The sequence below is a fragment of the Dendrobium catenatum genome, unplaced genomic scaffold (genome assembly GCF_001605985.2).
Source record: "Dendrobium catenatum unplaced genomic scaffold, ASM160598v2 fragScaff_scaffold_313, whole genome shotgun sequence".
Lineage (NCBI taxonomy): Eukaryota > Viridiplantae > Streptophyta > Magnoliopsida > Asparagales > Orchidaceae > Dendrobium > Dendrobium catenatum.
The window spans coordinates 1875616-1895696 of record NW_021318775.1 but is presented as its reverse complement, the minus strand read 5'-3'; the positions used below and the strand labels follow the sequence as shown (position 1 = coordinate 1895696).

Genomic DNA, 20081 nt, shown 5'->3' with positions numbered 1-20081 from the left:
TTGAAGAACCCATTCAGCTCACCATTAATAATCACATATACAATAAATTTCTTAGAAAAAAAGTCTGCAAAAGGATCAGTAATTAAAAAGCAGCATCCTTAACAAAGTTCTAACAAAAACATTTGTGCCAGAAAAAGCTTTCTGACTTTTTAAATAAATAGAAATGGAAATTATAAGATTTGGTATTGACAATTCAACACATTCTGACTACTATTTACTCTTCTTTTTCCTCCCATCTATCTTAAAAGATGCAGATCTTTTACTGGTTTTCTTCTGCAGCTTCTGCTTTGTTGCTCTTTTCATTGGTTTTATCTTTACTGGAAGCTTATGATTCTTTTCCAATTTGTTGCTGAGCTTGGGAATGGTATGTACTGGCTCCAAATCTTGGTTTTCATTAACAAGTTCGCTTGTAGTCACTGTGATAGTTGTATTGTTATTTTCATATATTCTCGTTTCTGTAGGAAAATCATAGTTTTTAAGATATGAGTGAAACAATAACGAGATATGAAGCTTGATTAAGCTTACAGAGAACAAACTAATCATGAATGGAGAAGATGTATTTCAAATGGTTTTGCATACCTGACACAGATGCAATTGTAGTTGGTCCATCTTCTTTAGCATCACTATCTACATCTTGTTCCAAGTCTGAGTCAAGCTCCTTAAGCTGACCTTTTAATGCTAATTCTTTCGCTTCTTTCATCTTTATTGTTTGTGTAATAGAAAATTTAATTTATTAGTATAACCAAAAGTAAAAAGACATCATAATTGGAAGAAGCGATGAGGGGCATCACTACAATTAAAATGACATGAAATTTGGACTTTAGATATAATAGAAAACTGAAACCACTTTATCTAACAATTTAAGATCAAAGAGAGTTGATCGGATAGATGGAGAGAGATGCATTTAGATTCGAGAGAAAGTTTAACGCTGCATTGAAGTGACAAACAATTAGTAGTATACCATTTGACTGCCAAAAAATTAGATGAAAGTATTAAGATGATTATCATAATATCTGTTACATGCTCTCTGCTACAGATGAAATGTGAGGTTAAGATAGTAGTCCATTTTTAGTCATGTAAATCACCACCAACGCCATTACTATCCGAGATCACAATATGCCTTTTACTAATTATTCTTGTTAGGTTTATAAGTCCATTATCAGTCATACTCTTAAAGATCTACATTTACTGTTAATTTTAATTAGATGATTTCAATAAAGAACTGCCAACAAAATTAGCTGTACAGTACCAATATTACTGCCAACAAAACGTCATTAATAAATTTTTATAAACAAATATAATTCCTTAATCTGGGCCTAAACAAGTGTCCTTCTATTATCCTATCTTAAATTTTGGATGATTAGCATCCGGATCGAGAGAAAGCTCACCAAAACACTTAATCCCATCTTAAATCACCCTTTCCTCTAACATTAGTTCGTTGAAGCAACTCATCCAATATACGTCCATACACCTTCTTATCATTGTTTTTGCTATCTTTTTTAAGGAAATATCATGTTTAACACAGGAATTTAAACTGTTTTTATGTCAAGTGACACCACCATTTTACCTAACAAATAGAAACAGGGAATAAATACAAGGATGATAAAAATTTGAGCCATAAAAAATATTAAATTATGTCACAAAAGAATAGGAAAAAAATTATTGTTTTATAACTTTTGCATGTCCATTGTAAATTTTAAAAATTAACTTCTTGTTTGCACTTGATGCAATGTTGCTTTTTTTATGCATTATGTCATATTACCATTAATCGTTGATAAATCGTGGTACTTGTAGTGAGAAACATGATTACATCTTTGGTGATAGTTGATAAAGTATGGCACTTGTAGTGGGAAACACAATTACATCACTGGTGAGAATAAGTATGAAGCATGCATTCAAAATGTAGCACCTTGATATCCAAGCTACCAATTAAATGCTAAGGCTGTAAAGTATTACACCTTCATATCTTCAATTCTAATTCAAAACCAAAGAAACTTTGTTTTCAAAGGTGTGTGATAGGAAACATTCCAAGAGAAAGTGAATTGTATTTGCTGAATTTGAATTTCAGCAAGGCCCAAATCAGAAATTAAGAGGAATTTTGGTGGAAAAAACTAGTGAGAAAAGATTTTTATTGATAATAGATGAAAGAAAATATCAAAATACAACAGATCCTCAATTGGAAAGGAGGATATGGCTCTCCCAAATCTCTAGACGTCGCTAGAGCCCAAACAAAGCCAAAGCACCCACCAAATTTCAGAAAACACAAGATAAAAACTTAACCCTAGGTTAAATAATATATTTAAAGCATACAAAATATAGTTAATGTCAAAAACAGCCCCACAATTTGAAATTTTCCTCCAAATTTCTCATTAATCACTCCTTAATATGGATGTTGGGCCCACCCCCAAAAGGGGCAGCAATGACTGGGGCGGAACTTCTGTTCCGCCGCTGGTAGACAAAGCTCGGTCCAGGCTGGACCAGCCTATCAGTGTGTTGGACCCACTCACAGCTTTGATAAATCTTAAATCACATAATGTTTGTTTGCTTTACTAACATCATAGGATAGCCTATGTCAATTTAGCCAAAGATGTTATTTAAATATTGGGCAAATTGATAAGCATCTAGATAAAAAATGTCTTCATGTTCATCATATACTAAAATGATTAATTTAGCACAACCAAAACTCCCATGTCCCTAAAAAAAAAGTGGCAGGTTCATTTATATTCACATATATGAAGGACAACGACATTCAAATAACATTCAATAACCAGAACTTTTCTTGGAAACCTCCAATTCCATAACTATCATATATAAAACCAAGGTATTAAATCTCAATTCTAATTTCAATTTCGGTCCCATCGTGAAACTCTGGATCTTGGTAGTTTTGATAGTTTCATTGGTTTCGTGAATCGTTTTCATTTCTAGTTTTGGTTATTTTTATTATAGATATAGCAAGAAAATTCATTTAAGATATATTATTTTAAATATGGAAATAAATCTTAGATATTTTATTAATTTAAAAAAAAAAAGGTATGAGGCTACTTAAACACAAATGGGAATGATGCAATTGCAAATAATAATGGCACAAAAAATATTTACAAATCAAATTGAAAACAAAAGTCAAGATAATATTTAGTTAAATGTCAGAAGACAAACTCAACCTGTGTCTCTACCATGAGAACCAGAGAATATACCGCTTGAATTAAAGATTTTTGGTAAAGTATATTTAAGATATTGAATAAAGAGGATTATCTACTTGGGAGTTTGATATACAGCACACATGATTTTTAATACAACATTAGTGATGAAAGATTAAATAGAACTTTACTAATCACTTGAGAGTTTTAGTGAAGTCTCAATAAAAATCTACGAGTAATGGGCAAAAGTACTAAGTTTTGATCAAAACACCATAAACCAAAAATATTAATGATTTTTTCTAGATGTCGATAGAAATTGATCCAAAAACAAACCAAAATCACTTAAACATGAAAGCATGATATAAACAGTAACCGTTCTAAGAAAACCACACAAAATATCAACAATGCTATTTTCCTAATACTCTAAATCTAACAAAATTCCCTTTCCAACTTCATATCCTGGTTCAAACTCTATAAGCATAGTTGGTATCTATATGGGAAAACCTACTACAATCTTATAAAGCTTTTAACAGTCACACTCAATTTAATGGAATTACTAATCTTAAATGAAATATTCTACAATTTCACATGCTACGAGTTATTTCCCGGATTTCCCTATCATTAATAACAAATAACTATTGGATGACAGTAATTTGAAGCAACACTTGTGAGGATTGCTATTAAAACCAAGGGATCTTTTGACTATAATCATGCATAATATTGAATGTTATTTGTTCTTGTCATCAAATTGAACTAAAATAATTTTCTATTTTCAAGGTAACAAATTAAAACAATTATAATGAAACATAACCTTACATTTAAGCTTTTGAAATCCTGGACAATTATTTTTTTATTAGAAAAGCTAAAAGAGATCATGCTTATGTGACTCCATATGGACGCCAATATAAGAAACACTTTGGATTCAAGTTCCCTAGAGGGCCTAGACAACCTTGAGGGAGCTATCTCAGATATATTTAGTTACAACGAGATCGCTATGAAGAAAAGGGGAAGGAAAGCATGCACCAAGACAAAAGAAGAAAAAAAGAACTCTTGTAGCATGGTATACACTATCAATAGCTCAAAGATTTCTCAATTTCATCTGGATCATTCTGTAGTTTGAAATTAAGTGGAACTGCAACTAAGATGAGCTTTTAGAACCAATTCATATACTGTTCAATTTTTCAATATAATTACCTAGAGTTTCAGTAAGAGTGTTCAAACAAACTCAAAAACTCATATAATTTAGAGCTACCTTTCGAAGAGAACTCATTATTAGCACCATCACACAAAATACATAGAAAAACTTGTTCAGCACAGCTTTGGTTAAAATTTTTGTTAGTTGTAGAGCAACCATCCATGGTATGCAAGACTGTAAGGGGCGGGCAAACCTTCTTACGGGCCATAATACGCATTTGCCTTTCCTTCTCATGCAATTGTTTCTTAGCTTCCTTTCTCCGCTTATCCTTTCTCTTATGGAAACCAGTAACAAAGTCCCTGTCAACAAAAAGCAGATCTTAGAATTTCAACAGGTGCAGAAAAAACATGAATCTTCGCACAACATATAAGCTACATCACCACCATTCTACCTCAAACTATTGCAATTCACAGTATAGATTATGCAAATCTAAAGAGTGCGTTTAAGCTGCATAACTTCTCATGTCATAAACACTTGGGCTTTACATAACTTGAAAAGTGTAATAACTCAGCTTCCAGCCATAAAGAAGGCACCTTTAAGTACTTAACTAAGAAATAAATACGGCTAACCACAGGAAAACATACAAAATAATTCGAATACCAGTATTTTGACATAAAAAATAACTCAAAAAACAAAAAAAGGAATATTTTTTTTTTAATGTGAAACCTGGGGAGCGGGGGAGGAACCTTAGGTTTTTCTCGTCGAATGCGATGGAAAGGCCTCTGTTTCGGAGAGATTTCTTATTTATATGGCGAGGAACCATCACCGTGGGCTTCTGCCCCACCACGACGCCTTCATCGAACTCCTGCTCGTCATCCATCCTCGTCCGGCCAGCGTCGCCGCTCCGACGCCGTAGATTTAAGTCGGAATATCAGCACGGCGAAAATTAGGAATACGAACTCCGCCGCCCAACACTTAACTGGTTAACAAGATGCAAGCATTCATTATTTATTTATTTTAAATTTTATAGCAAATACATCTTTGAAAACTTTATATTTGCAGATATAAATACCACATATAATATCGAAAAACTATATTAATTTTAACATATATTTAAAATTTTCAAAATTCATCTTAATAAAAAATTCATGGTATAATTTTTAAGTAATCTTTTTTTTTTTTTTACTAAATCAACATAAAAAAATTAAAAATTAACCTAATATTTTGGAGCATGATCAGAGCATATTAGAGGGCACGATCACTCCTATTTTTAATTATTTAATTCAATATTTTGTTAGTAGATTTTAAGTGCTAAATTTAGGAAAATGAGTTATCTTATTAAAGTTGCATTTATGAATGCTTTCTAAATCAACTTTTTAGTATACAAATTTGTTGAACTAACAATTTTTTGTGCTATAAAGCAATAAAAAAGTTATTGAAAGTTCGAATATGTTGGTAGATCTAATACAATTGTTTCAATGCTAACTAAGATGGAGGTGAATTGATGATTTAAAAAATTTTGTAATTTAGAAAGCTGATTTAGATATTCTGCACAATAAATAATTTTCTCAAAATATTTTTCCAACCACTAAATTTTAAACGTGCAGAAAATAAAAATGCAATAAAAAGTAAAAATAGAATAACATAGAATTTTATAGTCGTTCGATCCAACTAGACATATGTTCACTCCCTCTTCATATATTACACTATATCAAAGTGACTATCATTTTGCTCCCACAGCAAGACAGAGAAGCCCTTATAATAACCTCTCTTCCACCAACCCAAGTGCGTCAAAGTACAGTCATCCTTTCACACACTCTTGGTGATAGCAGAGTACCAACATCCTTTCTCACCCTCCTGATAAAGGCAGAGTACCAGCGTCCTTTCTCACCCTCCTCGTGATGGCAAAGTTTTGGCGTCCTTCCTCATCCTCATGGTGATGGCTGAGTATCGACGTCCTTTCTCACCCTCCTGGTGATGGCAGAGTATTGGATATTTTTCAAAGATCTTCTCTCAAGAGTTTTCAAATAAGTAGGGCAGTGATTTATAGAACTTAGAAATAGATCATCACATTCGGGCAATCTTGTGAACCCTTTACAAATTCCACTTATAAGATCTCTCAATCCTCACTCACAAACGCTTTCCCAAAATAGTCTCACTCTAACTCTCAAGAGAAAATTCGTAGAAGGATCTTCGACATTCAGTTTTTAGGACCCTTATATAGAAAGGAAAAGAAAATTCGTTCAGAAAACTGAAAATTTCAAGTTGGAAGTACTTGGATCATATAGCACGGTCATACTTTGTACATACGAACAGTTCAAAAAAAAAAAAAAATCCTCGTATGATCCTGGATGAATTGATTTCATACTCTGTTAGTCATATGTACGAACTGATATCGTACAGTATAAACAGTTCAAAAGTATACAAGTTTGTTCGGTACGATTTCATGCGAACCCATTTCGTGCTTAGATCTGTTGTATGTACGAACCATATATCGTACAATATGAACTGTTAAATCGCATCATGCTTCATATGGTACGAACATAGATAATCCTATTTCGTACAATAAACATCATCTATACGAAACTAATTTCATATAATATGGACAATTCAAAAATTTTACCTGTTCGTATGGGACGAACATGTATGTACCAATTTCGTACTCTTGATCTCGTTTGTACGAACCTCACTTCTTACAGTATGATCAGTTCATAAAATGATGAGTTCATCCGGAATGAACTAGTACATATCAATTTCATACTCTTGACATCATATGTATGAACCAATATTCGTACAATATGAACAGTCCAAAAAATTTTCTATGTCATGATTCGATTAACTTCTTTATGGAGGAACACTAAGGTCAAATCGTCTAGTACAATTCCATAATCGTATAGTACGGTTAGTTTTAAAAATATAAGTTTTGACTCACTCCTAGTGTGTGTGTGCACGATTATCCAATTATAATCATTCTCTCTCAGATTCAAGAAAATAATAAAAAGTAAAGACTTCAATTACAAGAAACCTTAATCTAATATGTCTTAAAGTCTTCGGCAGTCTGGAGTATGATTTACCTAAAACGTTAGTACACACAAACAAGATTTTTCCAATGTATTAGGAGAAACATTAATCAACACAATAATAGTTTGGTATTATAAAAAACTCACATGATATAAAAACATAATTTTGAAAATTAAGTTGCAATAGCTATCCCAAACAAAGCTTAAATTTTAACAATTTAAGTACAAATACAATTTAAGTATCCAATTCAATGTTATAATTATTTTTTTGTTTGTGGTTGGCATTTGAGTTGGTTCAAACCCAAAACATTAAATTTAATAAATTAATGATATTTTATTTTAAATTTTATGTTATTTTATTAAGTAAAACCTTTGATATGTCATAATGAATATACAATTAATCAAAAATTATAAAGCTAATAGTTTTATTGAGCTTTAGAAAACAAGCAATTTTATTGAAAAGTTGTATTATTATTTAAATCTTTAATTATAATTTTATACTTTTTTTTTTTAATTTTGCTACTTTATATCATTAAAAACTATTAAATAGCATAGCAAATCACTCTTCTTTCAATTTCTCACACTATATTATAGGTCAATTTTGATATGAAATTTTTTTCCACATAAATAAAAAAATATATATAAGAGACCGATAAAAATTAATTATCGATAAATATAAAGGTTTAATGAGCAACATATGAGGTTATACATAAATGCTATTTTTTAATAATAAATTGTAATTTTTTTTATTAAATCTTATGTCTTCTATCAAACTTTAATATAGTTATTTAACGAACAGATACGCAGAAAGAACATACACTGCAATAAAATTAATAGGAAATGCGGAATTCCAATGTCCAGTTTCTATAAGAACCGAAAGTCAATTTTTCGATTTATATAGAAACCGAAAGTCAATTCCCCGATTTTTATAAAAATCGAAACTCACTTCTCCGATTTCTAAATTGCTTCCTGCATTCATTTGAAAGCTTCACTTCCTTCTAACGCTTAATTTGGTGAAAATATGCTATTTTTTTAAAATTCGCATATTAGATACCAAATAACTTTTATATATAATTAAAAGTTTATAACTAACATTAATGTTATTTATTATTTTCCCCAAGTTTTAAATATTTATAGTAAAACAAATTGGCCCTTTACAGGCCATTTCCAGGCCTTATTTAAGGCCCAATCATCCAACTCACGTAAGGGGTTGCCAGCTTTTGAACTAGCAAGTGTCAGGGAGAAATGGCGGGATCTCGTGGAACCCTAGAACCAGACGTCCCGATGGAGCTTTCGACTCTCTTCCAAAGGAACGGACAATTGATCGGATTTTGCTAAGTCCCGGCTTCTTGGTTTAACGCGCTTCCATGGAGAGCAAGCTGCCCGTCCGTTGCAGCGAGAACGAGAATGTTGCCTTGTACCTCTGGACAAAGAGGAATGAGATAGTCGAGCGCGGTGGGATCACGGACAATCTCGACTTGACGCTTACTAAAGCCTACCGTAACATCTGCAGCTGCAAGGCTCCCATCAAGACCCTCAAAGATCTTTCTCAGATCAAGTAGGATATCAGTTCTTTATGAATCCTTGTCAGAACCCTAGTTTTTTTTTTTTTCTGTAAAAGACAAAAATTTTGAATTTTTAAATCACGGCAGATGCATAGGAAAGTGGATTATAAGGCTCATGCATGGTTGTTTTCCCAATGATCCTCCTGCGGGTGGTTCTCCGACCAAAAATAGCCTCCAAAATGGTAAACATTTTTTTGGTTCCGGGTTCGTTCGTTTTCTTGCTCTTCAGGTTCCATGCTGCATGTTTTAGATATGGCGTGTATTTCATCTATTATGCTATTTAAAGCTTGAGGCTTTCCTTAGGGAGGAAAGCTAAAGGACCCAAGCGATATGTTCCACAGAAGAATTCCGTGGCATATGCATTATTAATTACTCTTTACAGGTAGGTGACAGTTTATTTTCCTTCCTATCTGGTCTGTTGCTCTAGGTTTATCTTAATTGTCATATGCCTTGACGTTATTTTTTCTTTGTGATTTCCAGGGGAATTGCGGACGGTATTAAATTTATGAAGAAACAAGAGCTAATTGATGCTGCTGAAGCAAGCGGGCTCTCACGGAATTCAATCAGGTTAGTGGCTAATCATGTTTCCGGTGCATTTTTGCAGGGGAAAAATGTTTATTGATTTCTGCTTTTCTATTAAAAGGCCTGATAAAGTCAAAGGGAAACCTGGGCAATTTGGGAGCTCACCCAGGGACTGGTATACTGGATGGAGTTGCATGAAGACATTGATATCAAAGGGATTGGTTGCAAAGTCTAGCTGCCCTGCAAAGTATGCTTCCTTTCATTTTTTTCTTGTTGATAAGTTCATTGCTAACTGCTAAGTTATAACACTAGTATGCTTATATGTATTCCATTTCAGTTATGCACTTAAATTTGCGCTTTCAATAGCTTGAATTTCCATTTTTTTTAATAAGCTATTTCCTTTGAAGATGGCTTTTTTGTCAGCATTATTCTATAGTTGCAATATTGAAAACCCACATTTTTTCTAAATCAGGACACATGCTCTTAGTTTGGATTCAGCAGATTGAAAGTTTGAATAAAATATGATAGAATTTCTGTAAATATTCTGCTAACCTCTTGTAGCATAATCTGTAAAGTGATTTGAAATAGCATTGATTGTCAAGAGTGAGCTGATGTAGTACTACTTCCCTGGAAACTTCCCTTTCCATGAAGAATTACCAAAGCACACACCATGCTTGATGATTGTTGTCTTTGAGTGGGGAGACATAGAATTCAACAGTTAAAGAAACTGTTAGTATGGTAGACACAAGGATCTCTTCAACTACATTTGTTTGGGGAGGGAATGATCGATGAAGCCTTCCACTTAAGTAGACTGGCCTTTATAAATTTACCCTTATTCCATCTCACATTTGGTAAACTTATCGTTAATCCGTCCTATGAAATTGTTGACTAAGTGTATTAAAGGAAGCACCCTTGATAATCTATCATGGTTAAAAACTCATGCAAATTTTCTTGTTATGCGTGTCATTCTATTGGATGCAGAATTCCAAATTCTATATTCAATCAAAACATTTGGATATTTTTGTTTCTTGTTGATTGCATTATTTTTCTAGACCAACTATTAGTATGTCATTTTTCTTCTGATAGTTGGGAATTCCTTGCTCATCATGCTTTGTTTTTATCTTGTTTTATTTCCACTTCATTTTAATTTTTTAAATTTTGATCAAAATTATCATTCATTCTGCTCTTAGTAAAAAAAAATAAAGTTAACTTTATTTGATATTTGCAAGAGAGCAGGTAAATGCACTCTTGATATTGCAGCTTTATGTTTCTTCTTGATTACATTGGTTTTCTTGACCAAGTATTAGTATTGTGTTTTTCTTCTGAATAGTTTGGGAGTATCATGCTATGTGTTTGCCTGATTTTCTTCCATTATTTTAATTTCTAAAAATTTTGATCAACATTATCAACCATATTGCTCCTATTAAAAAAAAGTAAATTTTGTTTGAGATTTGCAAGAAAGTAGGTAAATGCATGTTTGATATTGGGTTTGTGTGATTTAACTACTATAAACTGAAAGAAGGTTACCTCAGAACAAAGCTCAGCACAAATGCACTCTTTATATTGTGTTTCTGCTGTTAAACCACTACAAACTGAATTAGGAGTAATATTCAACTTGACTGTTTTTAATGCTCTTTCTATTTCCCATGTGAAGTTACTTTGGAAATCATTGAGCTATGTTGGTGAAGTGGACCATAGCAGGTGCCATAACAACTCATTACCTTCTTCTAGATCAGTGAAGAAAATTTTGACCATTTCTAGCCCAAGTTCATTTGTTATTGTTACAAAGGAAATTAGTTGACTTTTTATTGGGGCAAATGTTCTGGAAATAACATTAATTGAAACAACTATGGTTACACTTAAGCATGCAAATTTTCTCTGTCAAATTCTTACAGTTATAAATGGCATTTTCCTTTCAAGAGCATGTGTTGTATATTCTTTCCAAAAATAATTATACTGCTTTAACATCGTGTACATTAGTGATATCATTAAACTTTGTTTTCTTACTATTCTTTCCCATCCAATATTTATTGTTATATGAAAGTATGAAAGCCTTTAGGTTGTTTTTATCTTTATTCAGGTACATGCTAACCCAAGAAGGGCAACAAGCAGCAAGAGAATGCCTCTTGAGATCTGGTTTGTCTGATGTTGTTGCAGACCTGTCTACAGGAATCATATCTCCTATTGTTGTTGGTGGGCAGAATTTAGACGCTATCTCTGTAGTATCCATAGATGATGAACCCATGATGGATTCATCCAACAAAAGTGTTCAAGCAAGACTAAATGGTACATCTTTGAACTTGCTTGGCCAGGTTTGTTTTACGCCGTGGTTCATGTTCACTTCATTCGTGTTATTTCTGCACATATGCAATCACATATTTCTTTATCTAACTTGTAATTTGCTCTTTTGAATGTTTAAAACTGCCACATAAACCATCTTTATATATATATATATATATATATATATATAAAGATGGTTTATGTGGCAGTTTTAAACATTCAAAAGAGCAAATTACAAGTTAGATAAAGAAATATGTGATTGCATATGTGCAGAAATAACACGAATGAAGTGAACATGAACCACGGCGTAAAACAAACCTGGCCAAGCAAGTTCAAAGATGTACCATTTAGTCTTGCTTGAACACTTTTGTTGGATGAATCCATCATGGGTTCATCATCTATGGATACTACAGAGATAGCGTCTAAATTCTGCCCACCAACAACAATAGGAGATATGATTCCTGTAGACAGGTCTGCAACAACATCAGACAAACCAGATCTCAAGAGGCATTCTCTTGCTGCTTGTTGCCCTTCTTGGGTTAGCATGTACCTGAATAAAGATAAAAACAACCTAAAGGCTTTCATACTTTCATATAACAATAAATATTGGATGGGAAAGAATAGTAAGAAAACAAAGTTTAATGATATCACTAATGTACACGATGTTAAAGCAGTATAATTATTTTTGGAAAGAATATACAACACATGCTCTTGAAAGGAAAATGCCATTTATAACTGTAAGAATTTGACAGAGAAAATTTGCATGCTTAAGTGTAACCATAGTTGTTTCAATTAATGTTATTTCCAGAACATTTGCCCCAATAAAAAGTCAACTAATTTCCTTTGTAACAATAACAAATGAACTTGGGCTAGAAATGGTCAAAATTTTCTTCACTGATCTAGAAGAAGGTAATGAGTTGTTATGGCACCTGCTATGGTCCACTTCACCAACATAGCTCAATGATTTCCAAAGTAACTTCACATGGGAAATAGAAAGAGCATTAAAAACAGTCAAGTTGAATATTACTCCTAATTCAGTTTGTAGTGGTTTAACAGCAGAATTCCATATTTGGATTTCCAAATTAGGAAATATTTCAAATTTTGAAATTTCAAACTCTAATTTGAGGTTGGGAGAGAATTCTGGGATGAGGCGTATGAGGGGTTTGGCCGGCAAGGTGGTGGGCGGCGGGATGGGGCTAGGCCGGCGGGGGGGGAACTCCCTTGGGCCGGCGGCAAGAGCAAAGGGAGAGAGGCTTTTGGGGAATTCTCTAGTGGGGAAAATATCATGTAGAAAACAAATAAATAAAACAAGATAACTAGAGAACTCACTAAGAGATCTCAAGGGGAAGAACTCACCAAGAGATCTTTCTTGCACTCACCAAGAGAACAATATGGAGGAAATTTTCATTCATTAAGCAATAATCAAAATAGTACAAGATCTAGCCTTTATATAGGCTCCACATCATACGGGAAATAAAAGACTACAATGCCCATGGGGCAAAACAAACACTACTTCCCTCATAGGGGTACAAACGGAAAAGACAAAATATAAATAACATGAATATAATAAGACATCAAAAATAAAGACTCTGAATCAGGGCCGTCGATCGACGCCTCCGGCGATGGTACACGTGTCGGAATCTGATGCCCTCATCACAGCATATGTCTGGATGCTTGTAACCATTTTTGTATGGCAACCTTGCCCATTGCAAATATCCAAAACATATATTTTTATTTTCATACTCATGGTGTCATAATGTTGACGGATAAACAGTAAAGCACCCATATTGTCCTGTTCTTCATTGTTCAGAATATAAATCAAATTGAGCTCAAAATTCTTTATAACTGGAACATTGAAGCATGCAAAACTAAATGTCATGGGATGCTGCCTTGATTTCTTTTAACAATGCTCTTATACATGGAAAGTTGACCAAAGTACTGTGCTGAAAAAAAGAAGAAGATGAAACTAAGTTTATTGGGGACATTTTAAGGCCTTTGTTTTTGAAATCACGTTAGAATATGGATGAAACTATTTTGTATGGGTTAAAATCTCATGTCATTTAGCCTGTGTTGCTGGCTTGTATCATGATTAGAGCTGTGACAGGCATATTGGAAATTTTGGCTCAAGATTGCTTAGGCAGATCAGGGATCATGACGTGAACTTTGCTAAAATTATTTTGAATTGATCTTGGAAATTCATCTTTTTTTTTTTTCAATTTGGAGCTCACTCATGAATGACTAGTTGGATTCTTAAAAGTTTTTTCTTCTCTCTTTTTCTCTCTCTTTTAAAGTTCTTATGAGTGATTTTAATTTATATGAAGGTCCTTTTTTATGTTGAATTCAATCAGGCTATTACAATAAAAATGGTGTGGATACCTTTAAAAAGTGGTAACTTAATGCTTGCATATGCATATTGACAATAAAATGTGGCACAATAACTGAAATTCACATTCGCGTTTATGGAGATAGGTTTGCCAGTATGTCCATGCTTGTATTTGCATTTGTGTTCACACACACTTATCATTCTTGTACATTTACACATATAATTAACATTAATTTATGCTAATTAGGTTTGATCCATTCTACACGAGTGATGTTGTGGCACTCAGTTAATCTTTTCATGATTCATATGCTTAATCAAGATTGAGGGGTGGTAAATTGTGAGAAAGGATTAATGAAATAAATATTAGAATCATAAACAACCATATGTGAAAAAAAGTTCAGATGATTTTGTGAGAAAATTAGGAAAAGTGTAATTTGAAGTGATTGTATTAGCGAGGTGCCATGATTAGCACCTAATGAGCATAAGTGTGTAGAGAAATACAAATTGGTGCTTTGGGTTTGTAGAATGGAGAACACTAGAGATTTAGAAAGTGCATATAAAATGCGTAAGATTGACATGGAGTGGGACAAATGTAACACGAGTTGAAGTGTATAAACTTGCATAAATTAAAGTCTACATTAAAGTCAATGCCTAATATTGTGACAAGGATCATGATGATGATAATGCTATTGAAAGCATAACACATACTTAGTACTTTTGAATTGTTGATTCTATTTTCAAGTCAAATCATTCCTCTCACAAACAACTAAGTTTTTTCTCATCAATGCATGTGAATGTGATTGCAGAATTCTCGAAGTGGTTCACTTGAATCTTTTGATTCTAGTTTTAAATATCCTGCAAATGATTGGTCCGCTACATCAACTCGTTGCACATCTTTGAACATGGGTATGCATCTTCTTCTTAGAGTTATGAAGCCTAAGTGATTATGACACTTAGACATACCCTAAAAGATGCTATTTAAATAGTGAAACCGCTTTATTATTTCCAGACAATTGCAGAGAGTACGACTCTTATGGTGATTCAAATCGGCCAAGTTCAGCTTTCATTGGTGCAGCTCCATGCTCTTTCAATCCAAGGACTTGCACATCATATGTATCTTTCCATTAAAAAGTTCAATCTCAGTAAAATGCTGTGCATTTCATATTCTACCCAAGGTTTATATGTTTGTGTGAATTTAACATCTGACATCAACTTTCTTTTGATGTCCCAAGGATCAAAATTTGCACAAATCATATCAAGCTGGTGCTGGGGAAGGAGATATCAATTCTCTAGCCATGCCTCCAAGTATGCTTGGTGAGAAATTTGAGGAAATTTATGATGTCATCTTAATTTTAGATGATCGAGAAAATTTCGGGTGAGAATAAAATAATAGAAATCCTAAGTTGATAAATTGACTTTGTCTTAGCAAATAATATTTCGTTGCTTTATCAGATTTTCTTGTAAAGGTTGTAATATGGTTCTTTGCCATAAAATTCATTTTTTTAATTTTTTCCTTGTATACTATTTAAGCCTCATTATTTTGTTGATGGTTATGCCTCATGTAGCATCAAAATTGGTTTGACAATTAATAATGTGATGCAAGCAAAAAAACAATACCTTCATAGGTAATAGAAATTATACGAAACTCACAAAAACTTGACAAAATACATACTAGAAAAAAACAACTTTCATATTATAATAGACTCTTACAAACTTGGACACAAACACCTTATAGACTTTGACGACATAAACACAAATTAAAGACACCTAAAGGAGCTTGTCAATCGTTGAGAACAAGGATACATGTGAGCTGGATACTTGCGGCGAGAAGAAGAGGTTAGAAGACTAGACGAAGTGTAAGAGAAGCTCGCAAGCCCTCGCAAGAAGTAGAAGAAGAAGAAGTGGAACAAGCTCGCAAGCTTTTCCAACAAAACCCGCAGGTTTACATCTCCAAAAATAACTTCATATCACCATCCTTTTCCATTTCAAAACAACTCATTTTTATAGGCAAAAGAAGGTAGACAAATAGCCATAACACCTCCAATCAAATCCAATCAGAATTGGGGAAATGAAAGGCCAAAAGTCACCAAATAGAAGCCCAAAAGACAACAAAACTACTGCAGGGAAACTGCACAGAAAACAGAGAAAATTCCATAGAATTCCCCCCCAAACAGCCATGGAAAACCAGCCAGCAAGGGACCCGAAAAGCCAGCACAGGAGGCAAAGCATTAGGTCATGAAAAACCAGCCAGCAAGGGACCCGAAAAGCTAGCACAGGAGACAAAGGGGTAGATCACGGGAAACCAGCCCGCAAGGTAAAACCGAGAAGACAAAGGGAGGAGAAGAGGCACAAGTCCACCCCATAATGAATTCTTGAAATAATAGCATACCTTTTTGAATTAATGAGCAAAGAAGTGCATTTAATCCCCAATCATTGAGCTAAAACTTCAGCTCAAACATTTATAAGCTAACACCAAGTAAAATCCAGAATTTTGAGCTCCATACCAAGCAGCCAAGGCCCAAACAGTGAAACAACAAGTAGCCCAAAAAAAAAAAAAAAAAAAATAAAAAAAAAAAAAAAAACAAAATATTCATTTTGTTTTGACACCCCCCCCCTGCCTACATCATAATGTCTATTTGATATTATGCTGCATGTTAAATTTTGTAATTAAGCTGTGCTAATTGGTTATGGAAGCCTAAGGGCATAGTCGAGGGATGATTAAAATAAGTGCTTCTCGTTTTAACCTAAAACATTTATGCTTCATATTAAGTTGCCATAGTTTGAATGTTCAACATCAATTTGTTATTGATATACCTAACTGATGACGACATCAGTAGAAGATTCGAGCGCGTCTATCACATGAGACATCGCAGATCGACGGCCACGATCAGGAGCATCTATTTATGAGTTCTTTTATATTATTGTATTAGTATTATTTTATTATTTGTTTTAGTTGACCTTTGTACCCTTATAAAGGAGTTTAGTGAGTTTTAGCTCAAAGGGCATATGTGTCTTTGATTTTTCATCCTTGTTGAGGCTTATATATAGTGACCCTAGTATTTGGATTGGTTTTTTAATGATTGTTTAATAAAATTCCTGATTTTCTTCTCTCGAGCTTGTGAGTTCTTGAGTGTCGAAGTCCCAAGGCGTGGTCAAAGCAATACCCACATGTTGCGGCGGTGCTCCGGGCTCGTGGTCCGATTTTTGTCTCACTTCAAGCCGCCGGCCATCCCCTCCCCTTGGTGTCTAGCCGCCGGTTAGTCCCATCCCCACCGCCGGCCTAATCTCCCCCACCGTCCCCTTCAATCTCCCCTTAACCGACCCCCTCCACCACCCCAAACCGCCGGACATCCCACCCCCACTTGTCCAGCTGACGACTCACCGCCCTCTAACCGCCGTTTCCCCTCCCTAGTCCTCCCTTAGCTGCCGGCCTACCTTGCCCAAAGTTTGAATTTCAAAATTCAAACTACTTTAATTACCTTTCTGAAATAGCACATTAGTATTTAGGAAAGTATCCTTATTTGAATTCAATTAAATATTTGAATTCTAATTACTTTTCTATTGTTAAAAATCAATTAGGAAGCTTATCTAATTAAACCAAATCTGAAATTAAATTTCAGATTTGATTCCAATCTATAATTAACTTCTTTGGGCCCACATGCATTAATCCTTAGCAACTCTTTCCCTCCCCTTTGGTCGGACCCCTTACCTTCCTATTTCTCTCTCCAATCAATTCCCTAATTCAAATTAATTGCTCCCTAAGCTCCCTAAACCACCGGTCTCCTCGACTATTTGGAGAATAGTTTGAGAGTTCAAATCACCCCTTTCCTCCCTTAGAAATTCTGAAATAAATTTCATAATTTTTAAATCCTCTTCCCTATCTCCTTAGCCTTAAACCCTAGCTTCCCTTCCCTTTATCCCTCCTCCCCCGAGCACCGCAATCCGCCACCCCTCCTTCCTTCTCCCCCTAGTTCATCGACGACTCCTCCAAGATTCACAACCACGAATACTCCCATGTTCTTGGATGGCCAATCCTGAAGTCGACCATTGATTTGCGTATAATTCTCAAGAGCAAATCGACATCCTTCAATCGCCCTTCTTTGATCCTGACTGGGAGTCTGAAGATTCTGTCGAAGACTATGTAGATCGTATACTATTTCATCTCGCCGAGACGATCGACGAACAACGACCATCCGGACAGTGGCAACTCATTGGACGTCTACCTGGGCCTTCTTCTCTGGCTACTCTCCCTTGGATCAAGACCATCAGCGTTGTCACCTTCCTAGTGCATCGTTTGGCTTGCTAAAGATCTCTGATGCTGGACATATATGAAATTATGATTTAGATAAGGATTTTGTATGCTTGATGATTAAGAGCAAGTTAATTAAAGCTTTATGGTGAGTTAATAATGGAATAAAACACAAAGACTAGTAAATACAAGCTTAGGCCAGGTTACTCGCGAAAAATAAAAAATCACATAACAATCAATTACTCTTGACGTTGCATATGAGATGGGTTTCAACAAGAAATCCCTAATCTAACAATAAGAGTATTACTATGAAAGATCTCTCACACAATTCCTGCTAAACACTAAGCTTTAGCGGAGCGTTGCAAGATTTTGCATGAATCAATCAAAACCACAAGTAAGGATCAATTGAGGAAGGTATGAGAGAAGGCAAGAGTTCACCATTTGCTAAGATTCAACCTTCTCGCAAGCTTGAACAACAGTTGGTGGCTTCTTGGATGGCTCAGACAGCAATAAATCCAAGCTCGAACCTTTGGACAGCAAGTAGCCAATTTGGGATAGCAATTCCTGACAGTTCTAGGCAGCAACAGTTGCTCCAAAAGGGGCTGGACAGCAGCACACTCCTGCTGGAATTACTGGACAACAAACAGGAGGTCTTAGACAGCATCTCTCTAGGATTTGGAAGGTTGGACAACCACTATTAGCATCCAGAAATTCCAGGATTGCTTTGGAGGTTAGGGTTTGATGTGGGTGGCTGGTAGAGAGAGGGAGGAGAGGGAGGGAGGAATTAGGGAATTAATTCCTTTGATTGGAGCTTAGAGTTTTGGAAAGAAATTAATTGGGAAAGTGGCCATGGGGCTGGCTGCATCAAGAGGAGTGGAGGGGATTGGGGAGAGGGTTTTAATGCTTGCTTCTTTGGGAATTCCAAATAAGGAGGGAAGACTTAATTCCAATCCAATTCAAATTTGATTTGGATTTGATTGGATAAGTTTCCTAAAATAGAATTTTATTTTAGGAAACACTTTGAATTTCAAATATTGATTGGTTGATTGGATTAAAAGCTTTCCCAAAATGATTTGTATGGAAAAGGAAAGAAGTAATGGAGAGATTTGAATTTTGGAGGTGTGGGGGAGATGGTATGGCCGGCGGCTAGATTAGGAGTAGGTTTAGGGTTTGTGGGTTGAATGGCTTGGTGGTGGCAGAGGGAGGGCCGGTTTGGGTGTGGAGGGAAGATGGGTGGGGGGGGGGGAGTTGGGTGGAGTGTGGCTAGGAATCTGGCGGCTAGGAGGAAGGGTAAGGGAGAAACGGAGCCAAAAGGAAGAAAGAAAATAAAAGCCACGAACTTGGACGCTTCCAAGGTTTATGGATGATCCGGTTCCCTCTCCAAGGGTTCTCTCCAAAGCTCTCACGCTCTCAAGACAAGAATTGTAGGAAATTTTCTTATTATCATCCATTAACCCTCAAAGAAGAAGAGGGAGGCTTTAAAAAGCCCATACAATGAGAAAATACAAAGTACTACTATGCCCCTAGGGCTTACACATACTTAAGCCCTTAAGTAAGGGAAAAAATGGAAAAGCATAATAAAACTTTATAAATAAAACTAATACATCAATAATAAATATGAAAGTTAAAAAGTAGAGCGGTGTAATCGTTGCCGTAGATCGACTACCACGCCTCTAATAAACTTTCCATGTCCTGATGTCCTCATCAATCTCTCTCCGTTAAAGCCCCTCATAGAGTGTTAGTGAGAAAGAGAAACTCGAGGTGAAAGCTCTTGATATTAACCTGTGGATTATTATTACCAGTATATCTAGTTTTATTGTATTTTCTGATTTTGCTTTAAATTGATCTGT

General features: G+C 34.8%; 2 protein-coding genes across 5 annotated transcripts in view; one reads left to right on the top strand and one right to left on the bottom strand.

Annotated features, from left to right (window-relative positions):
- On the bottom strand, positions 1–5269 carry LOC110105036 (nucleolar protein 12). The gene is made up of 4 exons (XM_020834384.2): positions 5019–5269; positions 4526–4631; positions 580–700; positions 1–455 (listed from the first exon to the last, which is right to left on the bottom strand). Exons 1-4 carry the CDS (start codon positions 5150–5152, stop codon positions 211–213), a joined length of 606 nt encoding a protein of 201 aa, XP_020690043.1. The 5' UTR covers positions 5153–5269; the 3' UTR covers positions 1–210.
- Positions 5270–8482: 3213 nt separating this feature from the next.
- The window catches only part of LOC110105044 (crossover junction endonuclease MUS81), a 30869-nt gene continuing 19270 nt past the window's right edge, over positions 8483–20081 (top strand). For 2 of the 4 annotated variants that reach the window (XM_020834399.2, XM_020834401.2), the window contains exons 1-9: positions 8483–8850; positions 8945–9039; positions 9161–9239; positions 9338–9424; positions 9501–9626; positions 11460–11691; positions 14789–14888; positions 14992–15095; positions 15215–15357. In XM_020834399.2, coding sequence (XP_020690058.1) covers positions 8660–8850; positions 8945–9039; positions 9161–9239; positions 9338–9424; positions 9501–9626; positions 11460–11691; positions 14789–14888; positions 14992–15095; positions 15215–15357 — 1157 coding nt within the window. In that variant the 5' untranslated portion in view covers positions 8483–8659. The remainder of the gene's footprint in view (positions 8851–8944; positions 9040–9160; positions 9240–9337; positions 9425–9500; positions 9627–11459; positions 11692–14788; positions 14889–14991; positions 15096–15214; positions 15358–20081) is intronic. The other 2 variants (XM_020834400.2, XM_020834398.2) reach the window with 1 other exon arrangement.